Raw genomic sequence first — 12,199 nt, 5'->3', positions numbered from 1 at the left:
GTTTAATATCTTACAGTGAACTAGACAATGAACGTTCTACAACAGTTCCATAAAATGCGCCAGATTCTTGTAGAATTTATAAATCAGCATGCTACATTGGTATACAAAATGTTTAGAAAACAATTAGCTCGCAAGACGTCGCTGAAACGTCATCAAGCAATATAATCTCGTTGAAAATATAAGCATAAAAACTGAAACTGTCAAAAAAGAGGACATTTGAGCATTTTTTAGTGTGCTCGGAGGACAATTCATTCTTCTTAAAAAAAGAGGACAAATCCTCTTAAAAGAGGACGTATGGTAGCCCTACCGTCACTGAGTTCGCCGAAGGCGAACGACTTCGCAGGGGGTCCGGTGGGCTCTTCCCCAGAAAAATTACATTAAATTTGGAGCGTTCTGAGCATGTTTTTAGCCCAAATTTTGAAAAAATGCATCCAGCTTTGTTAAAAAGTGGATGTATTCCTAAGCTATAATTTAAAAAAAACTAGCAGTAGGCTATTGCTTTGGAGACAAACTTTACTAGTATTGAGCTTAGTCTTGACTATAGCCTAGCCGTTGCATAGGCTACAAGGTTCAAGTGATTTTGAGATGCCCTAGTACTTCCTAAGCCTATAACGTGTTGAATGCCCTAACTATAGCCTACAGCTAACACTTCTACATTCATGGCTCATCGCAACTCTGTGAAATAAAAACTAACTTTAAAACGTCTGTGAATTTATTCGGTTTGGTGGGGCTGTTTTCCATGCAGCCCCAACAGATTCAAAAATTGCTGTAAAATACCAAAGAGGTGGAGCTTCAAGGATAATTTTTAGCCAATCAGAGCGCTTGAAATCCAGAATCCCGGGCTGCAGATCGAGCAGTTTGCCCAATAGCGGTGTTGCCAAACGAAACCTTTAATATTTTAATTTTCGATACGCAATTCTTAAGTGAAAAAAGTATTCGGGTCGGACAAACACAAAGGAAAGCATATTTTACCTCTTCTCGTTCTTTCAAGTGTGGCTGCAGCCCCATGGCATGAGCCGCCGCTGCATGGAGGTATTTCAATTTTTTGCTTATAAACTAAATCTTACGCCAAACTACATGTGGCGATTTTGTTTTTTTCATTCCAGTGGTTCCGTTAATCTCTACATTTTTAGTCGATCTTGAAGGGCCACTATTTATCAGTAGCACAAATTCAGCTTGCGGGAATGATGCACAGTTCTTCATTCTCGGCGATAACACATCAAGCGCCCTACTCCGTGAACAAAAATATCACGGAACGACTCTCGGGTTTGCGCATGCGCACTCCAACAACAGCTCTCTATTCAGCAGCACCTCCTGGGCAGAATAATTCTGACAGCAACAAGCAATTGTCAACCTTGGTAGCTTGCGTTCGGGGTTTAAGTCTCTACAAGTAAGCTATGTAAAAGCTTTCTCAATCTCGTTTCTATTTCTCAATCTGTCGGCTGAGTGGTGAGAACGTCTGCGCGACGTTCGAAAGGACGTGGGTTCGACACCGCTCCAGAGCACGCGGCTGTGTCTCGGCAAAGACACTTAATGGCAAGCCAAAATAAGGGGAGCAGCTGACTCGAACACTATATGTCACTTCGCTGCTTCCTGTCTGTCTGTTGTATCGCAGTGTACTGTATGTTATTGCAATGGGCGCAAATAAAAACACGATTATTATTATTAATCTATACTAACGACATCGAACTTCCAAAATCACACGTTGTCGCTCTTCACGACGGCGGTGACAACGCAAGTGGGCAGTTGCACTACAAATTCCTACAAGAAATCGCCTCGGAAACCTTTGAATCTTGCGTAACTGACCTCGCTTGCACAGCATTCTATGACTGACAACTTCTCCATCGATGGTATTTCAACATAGTTTTGTTTATTTCTCAGAATACCGGTTCATAAAGAATTTATCTTACGATCTCACTGTTTCACATTTGCTTTGCTCTCATAGAATCTTTCAGTTTGTTCAGGCTACAGCTCACTGCTGATATTGCGCAGCATTGCGACGGCGAAGAATCGGTTTTCGTGCAACAACAGGGGGCATTCTGAGAAATTAACAAAAAGACAAGTTTAAAGCCGTGGCCTTCAACCAAAATTTACACGAGACAAAAAATAGATTTAGCCTATATGTATTACGGTATGGTACGACTAAACAATTTATAAGTTTTGTACAGTTTAAAAGATTGTTCCACAGTTCATTGCCCTGAAGAGTCAAGGTTATTAGAAAGCGAAAACCACTCCGTCGAAGCTTCCTGAGAACGAAAACAAGAATTGTATTATTTCTAGGGGACTGACTTCTTCAGTAGGTTGAAACAATGCAACAGCAACTTGCTTGTTTTAGAAAAGTGAAAGCACAGCTTCGTGGTTCGAGTGCCCGCCTTCAAGTCGGCAAACGTGGGTTCGATTCCCCGTTGGGTCATACCAACGATCTTTTAAAAGTGATACTACGACTGCGTCCATTCATGTTTGGCACTCAGCAGAAAGGTGAGTTTGTAATCGTATCAATTTCGCGGTTTTGTGCCGTGATCTTTTACCCGCCATCATTTCAGGAAAAGAAAAAGAGTGGATGCCAGTTTTATATGACGCTGCAAACCAGCTGTGAAGCCAGAGGAAATTGTGAGCTCAAAGCAAAACTTAAAATGTCAAGAAATGATAATTCAGTTTGTTGCCACATGCGCGGAAAGGTCAACGCGATCATTAGGTTGTTGATTTTCCCTTTCGCACACATTGTTGTCATGTTTTTCTATGACGCAGGATTCCAATACCATTTTTCAATTTCCAAAAGTTTTTAGACCATCGTACCGGCAATGGATTTTACAAAAATAATAACGCACTTACCGGCATGGGAAGAAATGGGTGGCTCTCTTGCGGTGTTCCCAGCATATCTACAGATGGAAGGCTCATTTGTACTTTCTTCTTTGCTTTTTCTGCAATCACAGTTTCGTTTGAATCATAACAAGCCCGAGATTTAAGTAGCTCCCGTTATCAGAGGTAGGCATCCGCTACTTTGAAAGTAGCGCACTATCACTACAATGTGCCAAAACAGTGGCGCTCCCGCTACTCGTATCAAAAGTAGCGTGCTACTACCCACCGATATCCGTTATAATATGTGGGATCTATGGTTGAGCCAGTTAAAGCATAGAAAGTCATAGAAAGCTTTCCACGTTCAAGCGTGTCTAAGCCTCTTACCAAGACACAGAACATGCTCTCAGGGGACATTATTTTGACCAAGAAGTCCTCAATTAATTTAAGGAGCTATCTTTTACAATCGCATTAAAATTATACTTGTAATAGATTTAGTAGAGGTACAGTAGTTGCCAATTGACCACAGCACATTTGTTGATGCTAACCGATAGGAAAGAACTATCTAAACGATGTGAAAACGGTGACTTTTGCTGGCTAACATGGCTCACTGAAAGAAAAGGCATATCCATAGCAAACAAGCCTTCAGAGCTAAGGGCTGAAGTAAATTATTTGTATTAAAAAGCATGTTCGGTTCCTATAGTTGTTCAAAACGATTTTTTTAATACTATGCGCTGTTTTAATGCAAGAAAATAAATATTAAACACGTTACCATTAATAAGAAAGCACATAACGTTCCCGGCAAACTTTATTGCACTCATTTCAAAATAACACTCCAGCTATATCACTGCAGTAATGAAAGATAACAAATAACTTACTGGTAGCACGTTATTATTAAGAAAGCACGACTCCTTGGTTTAGCAATGTAAGGTTATTTACATAGCCTACCTTGCTTTCTCCTTGTCACCAACTTCTGCAGTCTCTCTTGAGCTTGGTTGTGTTGTTTGTTCAGCTCAGAGATGCGATCTTCAAGACTAAGCTGCCAAAACAGTCTAAGCTGTATCACAGTCATAGAACATGTTTGCTAAGGTAAACCAAAAGGTTGCATTCTGCATTAATGGTGTCAATGTACAAAAACGTAATTTGAGCACATCACAGAATATCACAAATACAGAGGCCACACTCGAAAGAACCTACCCAGACAGCAAATCAGTAAACAGCGACTGATTTGCTGTCTAGATATTACCTCACATTAACGTTCTGATACATTACATAAGACAACATTTTTTTGTTTATCGTATCGTATTCAGTGTTTCTATATGTTTTTGGGACCACTGATGCCGAGTTTAGTTTTTGTCGAGTGTCAATGGTTAGGAAAATATTTGCGAAGAACGTTCTTACGGATATTTGAAAATTAGTCAAAATAATGTGCATTAACTGAGATTATAATTTTCTTTAAAGTTCTGTTCGATATCACACAACCTGCTTAAATCATTTGTTATTCCTTTTCATCACTCGCTAGATGATGCTTTTTACGTCATGAAAAGGCTATTTGTAACACATAACTTGAAGACTTCATGATTTTATAAAATTATACATTGTGACAGAACCATTGACATTACAAAATTTTAACGCCACTTTTGAAATCAGAGACCCAAAGAACATTCAAAACACTCTAAAATGTTGATAAACAAAAGTTTGCACAAAATTTGTTGTCAAGTGTTATCAACTAATTTTGAATGTATACGCCATGAATTACATCCGAAACATACCTTTTATACAATAAATACTACAAAAAGTGCTCAATGCCAAGCAACGAATTACAGAGCGAATTACATCAAATATAGTTACTATTCACTAAAAACCTCTACAGCCTGTTTCACCCCAAAAAGGGTGTCATCAACAGGGGATGATCCCCCTTTTAGGAGGAAATATGTTGTAACAGGTCTTTCTAAGTGAATAGTAACTATATTTGATATACTTTTTATTTAGATTCGTATCTTAAAACGTTGTAAATTTTGAAACTGGATAACGATAAACAATTAAATATTGTTAATTAATTTTTTAAGTGTGTTATCAAAAAAAGTTTTAAAATATATGGTACTGTACAACTATACAGTGATCTTTCTTTATTATAACCACCAGCCCAGCGATATATGCACCACGTTCTTCTTCGTCGTATGAGCTGTCTTCTTCCGGACTATATGTTTGGGCATGAGGTCATCCGCCACTCGACAGTCTCATCATCCAGGGCCTTCAGTCCAAGCGTTCCATGTGGTGGTTGATGAATTGGGCAGTAATGGACGACATGGTCTACTGTCTGGTCTGTGGCACCACACTCGCATCCCGGTGAGGGAGCCAGGCCCCATCTGCACATGTCTGAACGAAAGCGACCGACGCCGGTTCGTAGGCGGTTAAGCCGGACCCACGCAAGTCTTGCGAGGGACATTCCCGGAGGGTGGGGATCGACGTCGGGTAGGAAATCAGTTGGTTTGCAAGTTAATTTTAATTTTGCCTCGTTAATTTTGCTATATAACTTGATCGTTATCCAGTTTGGTTTAATTCTGATCAGGGATGTGGAGTTGGAGTCGGGGGGATTTTGGCGTGTCCGGAGTCGGCCAGTTATAGACTGAGGAGTCGGTCGGAGTCGTATATTTTCCGACCGACCCCACAGCCCTGGTTCTGATAACGAAAAATATCGAATTCAATTAAGGTATTACATAGTTTTTGGTCCAAAATCGCTGTGATGATTTCGACTTTATCACCGTGCAAGATATGTGCCTATAACCAGCCAAACATGCTGTTTATACATGTCAAATTTTGCAAGACTGCCATTGACAGAGAAAAAAAACTTTTATTTCAATACATTAGCTTTACTTACTTGCGTTTGCTGGATGCTGTTCAAAACAGCTTTTTGTTGTTCCGCCATTTCGGGCGCGGACCCATCGCCGCTGCTGCAAGTTGATTGCATGGCTGACGTCTCCGAAGTATCTTCCTCCAGCATCTTGAAGCTTCCGGGATCACTCTCCAAGTCAAACGAAAAGCCTTGGGTGGATGATTCCTTGGTTGGTTCCTCTTCATCCTGTGTGGGAGGGGAGGAATAATACGCAGCACCAAGTGAAGGATTAATGCTGGATGGTTGCGATTCGATGGCTCTTTGAGGAATACGTCTGATGGGTGATGTCACAAACTTCTTAGGATCAATTGCTGAGACACCATGAGATTTTCGTCGCTGTGGCATCATCGATTGAGTTGCACGAGCATCATTAATTGTTTTGGGGTGATGCATCATCGATTGAGTTGCTCGTGCACCGTGAGATTTTTGAGGATGGGACATTATCGATTCAGCTGCCAGAGCACCATGGGATTTTTGAGGATGAGACATCATGGATTCAGCTGCCAGAGCACCGTGGGATTTTTGAGGATGAGACATCATGGACTCAGCTGCTAGTGCACCGTGAGATTTTTGAGGATGAGACATCATGGGTTCATTTGCAAATGTGGCATGCGATTTTTGAGGATGAAATTTTTTAGGGTGAACCATCATTGACTGAGTTGCTCGTGTATCGTGAAAATTGTTGGGGTGATGCATCATCGATTGAGTTTCTCGGGTACCATGAGAGTTTTGAGGATGAGACATCATGGATTCAACAGCTAGTGCACCATGTGATTTTTGAGGATGAGACATCATGGATTCAGTTGCTAGTGCACCATGTGATTTTTGAGGATGAGACATCATGGATTCAGTTGCTAGTGCACCGTGAGATTTTTGAGGATGAGACATCATGGATTCAGCTGCAAAGGTGGCATGAGATTTTCTTGGCTGATACATCACTGATTGAGTTTCTCGGGTATCATGAAATTTGTTGGGAGGATACATCATCGATTGAGTTTCTCGGGTGCCATGAAATTTTTGAGGATGAGACATCATCGATTCAGTTGCAAAAGTGGCATGAGATTGTTGAGGATGAGACATCATCGAGTCGGTCGTAAAGTTGTGGTAAGACGTTGGAGGATGAGTCGTCATTGAATCTGTTGCGAAGCAATCGTCCACGCTTGGGATGGGATACATCTAGTGAAAAAGGGTGTAGCGTTTTATAACTCGGCACATGATGACAGGTCATCAGACCACTAGGCATGTGGCAACTCAGCAAATGTTTCAACTACTGTCCAAAAGAAAAAGTGGTCCCTCCCACATTTTAATTCTAAGCAGCTGGGGTGAGAAAGTTCTCTTCGCCGTATCCGTATTTCCTTCACCAACTAAGCCCAGGCCACCCAATATATCATAACTTGGAAAGAGGTGAGCGGTGCTTGTCAGCAACCAGCGCTTACGCCGGGAGTCGAACCAAGATCACATAATGAAAAAACACCTTATCAGCTGCACGAGGCTACTGCCACTAAAGTAAAATTACACTATTGTAAGTGTGAAGCAAAATGCATGGTGTAGTTGTCCCATACAATATGGACGAAGCAATTTGACCTGTCCGCAGCCTGAACTGAAGTTCATCAACCCAAAAAAAAGACTGGCACATAGCTTCTCAAACTGGGTACACCAGCAAAATCGGCGCTTTATGTACACTGTACAGTATCATTCGTGACAGACTTTTACCGTAGTTGAGCATAATTTACGCGTGTATTATTTTAAAGAATTTCTCAGAATTAATTCACTGATGTAGCAAGTTACGCCAACCTTATCTATCACATAGAGCTAGCAGAAAAACGTAGCCTATATTTTCTTGAATTGATAGCCTGGTGAACAGTCTTAAAACAAGCTTAATTCACAAATACGTCAACTGTTTGTTTGTCTTATCCAGGTATACGGTCGGTGATTGAAGATTTAAAATAAGTGGACGGGAAGGCAAGGAAGCCAATCTTCGTGACCACCTTCAGACAGACAGAAGTGTCTTGCCAGAGACACGGTCATGTGCTCTTGAGCGGTTACAGGCGCCCTTTCGAACGTCGTTCCAAGGCTCTCACCACTCGACAATGCAGCCGACAGTACGTTAAGTACTTCAACTAAAATACCCTTCACCAGATAGAGACGTTGTTTATATTGCACAGAACACAGAAAGGTGGACAATTAAGTTTCATCAATGGTATGTTCACTTGTACAGTGTTCACACGTTTTGGTTGGCTATCTTGAACAACACTACACTGGTGTGTTCTATGGTCGTCGAGGCATTACTATGTTACTTCTTCGACGATTCGGGTGTCGCATTTGTCATCGCGGTGGAATATGAGAATGGGTTGAGTGCATGAATAGCACATCTGGGACCTTAGCAGCTTGAGCCAGGAGTCCAACCAGGTTCACATAATCGGAAAGGCAAGGCCTTATCCACTGATGCGTATTGTGTACGGAATGCCATATTGCGCCACACAGACTTTCTACCTGCGCTTGATGTGTCAACTCATTCATCCTCTGTTGTGCTTCAGCGTGCTGTAGCTGGAGGTGGCGAAGGTGACTCTCCACGGCAGCAATCGTCTTCGACGATTCGGGTGTCGCATTTGTCATCGCGGTGGAATATGTTGGCGGAAGAGTCCTCTGCGAGGCTGCCACCTGAAGTCAAAGTTTATTTGAATAATCATTAATACAAATTTATACAATAAGTACCGACTAAAGCACGCGTACTATCAAAGATGCTTTTCAATGAGGGCTAAAATATTACTAGGCTATCCTCATAAGTCGTCGTTTCCAGACTTATGTGCATTGTGCAGTGGTTGAAAGTTTATATTTAAAGTGAACGGGAAGGCAAGGAAGCCAATCTTCATGTCCACCTTCAGGCATGCCTTTAAGTGTCCTGCCAAAGACACAGCCGCATGCTCTTGAGCGGTGTCGAACCGGCGCCCTTTTGAGCGCCGTATCAGTGCTCTCACCATCAGGCCATGCAGCTGATATTCTCAGAAGTATTGAAAAGTCACTAGTAAAATACTTCATATAATAACAAAGACCTTTGTGACGTCAATTATTGTAGGCAACACTCGGCTAACAGTCATACACCAAGGAGATAATATTGTAAAAAAGTCTATAACCAGGCTAAGTTGCTGCATGGTTACCCGGATGTACAGCCTGATATGTCACATCTTGCACATTTCAACTACCGCTACTGCCTGACTTAAATTATTATTATTTTTTTTACTTTGATGCTGACTCGTAATACTATAAAACTTTTCTGTTGCCTTGGGAAAGCAGTAAAATGAGAAAGGTTATAATTACAAACAAAACGTTCAACCAGACTGTTAACAAGCGGCTAACAGTCTGACTGAAATTTTCTGAACAAAATTGTTTTTGTTTTTCAAAGTCTGGTGATGATAAAGCCCAATTTGTTGCCAAAGCTAGAAAAAATCTGTAAAAACCTGATGTATCAAATCAAGACGTATCTCTAGGTTGCCACGGTTGCTGTTAGGACAATTATGAACAGCGGAGGATGCCGAGCATATAAATTAGTAATCCATGAACATGACATAACACAACACAACTAAACTACAACAAGACTTGGACATATTGCGCACATTTATCAATCTGTCAATTTAGTGAAAATCCAAAAATATGAATAGATCTTCACTGAAGCTTTTCTAACAACAAACAGTGTAATATTTGGACAGGTTTAGCAGTATATTTGTTAATTTTAATTGATCACATTTGCGTCATTGCTTATATCTATCAAAAATTCAAAAAGTGATCGCAAAGTAAAAAACAGTCAAATCCAAAACACTGGAATCAATAGCGGTCCATGGAATGCAAAAACCATTCAATTTCAATACTCAGTAGATTAGTTCCAGCACATCTTGATATATTCAAAATTTTCACCATTCAATCTTCTTGAGCAATACAATATTGGTTTTTCATTTAAGACAACAACATAACGTCATTAATCATTGAATCAACGTCAAAACAGATTGAGGAGCACCTTGCTGTTTTGTGTCTTGAGAGCAGTGAGCAACTGCACCATGTCGTTCTTTAAAGCTTGTTCTTCTTTCTCTTTTTCCTCCTCTCTTGTTGGGATGTTCTTACATAAAAAGTTTCACAATTAACTTTTGCAATAGGCCGCAAGTACTCGGGCATCTGATATGCTTTATCAATTAGTTGGAAAAGCTTGCGGTTCACAAAGGCAACAGCCATTAAATTAAGACTTTTCAACATAACACAACACGTTGCAAATCGTGAATTTCTGCTAACTTCATCTGTGAAAATACTAACTTTCAGAATAACCCACAAAGATGGAGATATTACCAAAGCACCATTACAGCAAAACAAACAAAACATATTACAAACATTTGCAAAGAACATGAATTTACTTATGAGGGAGGGAACCGAACCAAGGTCCCCTGGTTCATGAATAAGTTAATTAAAAGACAAGTTAAAACACTTACTTTGTCAAATTTAGCGTCCACAAGCTGAAGATCGCTTAAATTGTTCCAACTGTCTGTCTTCTCCTCTACCAAGCTGTGCTCAGAAATAACTAGAAAAGTAACAAAAGATTGGAATTCTACTCAAAACGTAAATGATGATGTCAAAATGATTAAGCGAAAGTGGACGATTATATCTCTTTTCGAACACTTCAAAATAGACAGACATGACTGAGCAACACCCTTGTCTGGGGTTAAAAAAAGTAAACTCTCTACCCAAATTGCACTTCAAAATAGGGCCTTACTTTCACCAAACGAAGTGTGGTAAGTAGTGGTTGTGAAATCCACAATTAGATGTAAAGCGGCAAGCCAATGAATGAAATGTTCCATGCCAATTCAACAATAGAAATCATTGACATAGCATTAAAATCACAAAGAATTGCACAGCCTTCTAACTTGGGGAAAAACGATTGTTGTATAGAAGGCTCACTTTTTCTACTTAAAAACATAAGGATACGTTTGTCGTAACGAGTGTCAAACGCAGTAGGTTACCATACATCCTACAGAACGGAATCATCAGCGCTGTGAGTCAGCAAAAATTTTGTGAGGAAGTGTCTCACTCGAAAACGCAAATTCGAGGAAACCAGGACAGCGGATCTAATGGCAGGAATTTCGACTCGGAGTCCCATACGCTTGCTTAAAGCCTAAAACTTACTTAGTTTGTTTTCCAAATCTGTGACAACATGCACCAAATCTGAAACTTTCCTTTCTAATATTTCTTTTTCTTCGGCCCAGGTTGTTTCTTTTGATTCCATCACTTGTTGTAAAGCTTGTTTGAAAGATGATGTTTCTTCCTGATCTTGCTTGATCTAATTATTGGAAGGAGAATGAAAAAATAGTGACACTACATTAAAAAGAAATCTTGTTAAGTGCAAACTAAACTAATGGAGTCATTTACGAAAAATGTTAATGTTAAGCTTTGTCAACACTTCTCAAATATCATCATTCTTGGCACGAAAAAAAACGTTGTTTCTTAGATGACTTAGGAATTTTTTTTATTTGAAGCACCAACGTACCACTTTTTGGGTGTTGACCAATTCCAAAGCTAGAGCTTCATTAACCTTGACTTGATGTTCCAGCTTACATTTTAAAGACTCCACTGACGCTTCAAGCTCTTGACCGCGAATTTCTCCCTATAAATTAAAACGTATTTAACTGCAATTTGATTTGCCATAACACTATCAAATTCTTACTGGAAATACTGTCATGTAATACGACTTAAAACAGAAATTATTCTATCATCATGTGCCATCTTGGATTCTTTCTATTGTTTCCACAATCTCGATCTTTCGCTCTTCTCTTGGCATCTCCAATACTTGACAAGCCCAGACCATACAACCCCAGTCATCCATTATCACTTCCTTACCAAATTCTTCCATGTCTTTCCTCACACCCTTTTACCATCCATTATATATTTAACGATCATTTGATACAGTTGAGCAGCTGTTTTTCTCAGATTATGGACCCTGTAAATATTATCTTGTATTTTGCCAAATCATTTGTCCATGTGTTTGGAACTGCAATTCCGTTCCTAATGTGTACGTTACATGATCTTGTTAAGATTCTTCTGTAACAGCAGAGTTGAAAAGGCATTTATTTTCTAATGAATTTCCTTTTTCAAGGCACCGTATGAGTATCATTTGATTCCATGGCAAGGCTAAAAATAACCAGCACTGCAACACACAGCAGTGGTCTGGCACATACGCAAATCCATACCATCAAATACAATACAACCTACCTCATTGACGTAAGTAGTGAGCCGAGTGACGGAATCGATTAGTGTAACTGTAAATCCAGCCAGACCGCAAGGAGCCGTAGATGTTTTCCCATCTCTAACTCGCCCGGTGCGCTTCTCGAAAGCAGAAAGCTTTCTCCCTACATTTTCCATAGCCCCTACGTATTTTAGAAAAAATATAAAATTAGCTTTGCATTGAACATCATGGCTTTATTATGAAACAATAGAATGATTATTTGAAAATAATAAAATTTTGAATAA

General features: G+C 40.0%; 1 protein-coding gene across 3 annotated transcripts in view; it reads right to left on the bottom strand.

Annotated features, from left to right (window-relative positions):
• Positions 1 to 1,846: 1,846 nt before the first annotated feature.
• Positions 1,847 to 12,199, bottom strand: part of LOC145781098 (uncharacterized) — a 34,041-nt gene continuing 23,688 nt past the window's right edge. The window contains exons 9-18 of one of the 3 annotated variants that reach the window (XM_082592850.1): positions 11,942 to 12,096; positions 11,220 to 11,336; positions 10,859 to 11,012; positions 10,168 to 10,256; positions 9,705 to 9,803; positions 8,186 to 8,353; positions 5,678 to 6,868; positions 3,745 to 3,835; positions 2,833 to 2,921; positions 1,847 to 2,039 (exon numbers count right to left, since the gene is read on the bottom strand). In XM_082592850.1, coding sequence (XP_082448976.1) covers positions 1,923 to 2,039; positions 2,833 to 2,921; positions 3,745 to 3,835; positions 5,678 to 6,868; positions 8,186 to 8,353; positions 9,705 to 9,803; positions 10,168 to 10,256; positions 10,859 to 11,012; positions 11,220 to 11,336; positions 11,942 to 12,096 — 2,270 coding nt within the window. In that variant the 3' untranslated portion in view covers positions 1,847 to 1,922. Of the gene's footprint in view, positions 2,040 to 2,088; positions 2,247 to 2,832; positions 2,922 to 3,744; positions 3,836 to 5,677; positions 6,869 to 8,185; positions 8,354 to 9,704; positions 9,804 to 10,167; positions 10,257 to 10,858; positions 11,013 to 11,219; positions 11,337 to 11,941; positions 12,097 to 12,199 lie in introns of those variants that run through there. The other 2 variants (XM_082592851.1, XM_082592852.1) reach the window with 2 other exon arrangements.

The sequence above is a fragment of the Aplidium turbinatum genome, chromosome 12 (assembly GCF_918807975.1).
Source record: "Aplidium turbinatum chromosome 12, kaAplTurb1.1, whole genome shotgun sequence".
Lineage (NCBI taxonomy): Eukaryota > Metazoa > Chordata > Ascidiacea > Aplousobranchia > Polyclinidae > Aplidium > Aplidium turbinatum.
This window is presented reverse-complemented; position numbering and strand designations above follow the sequence as displayed.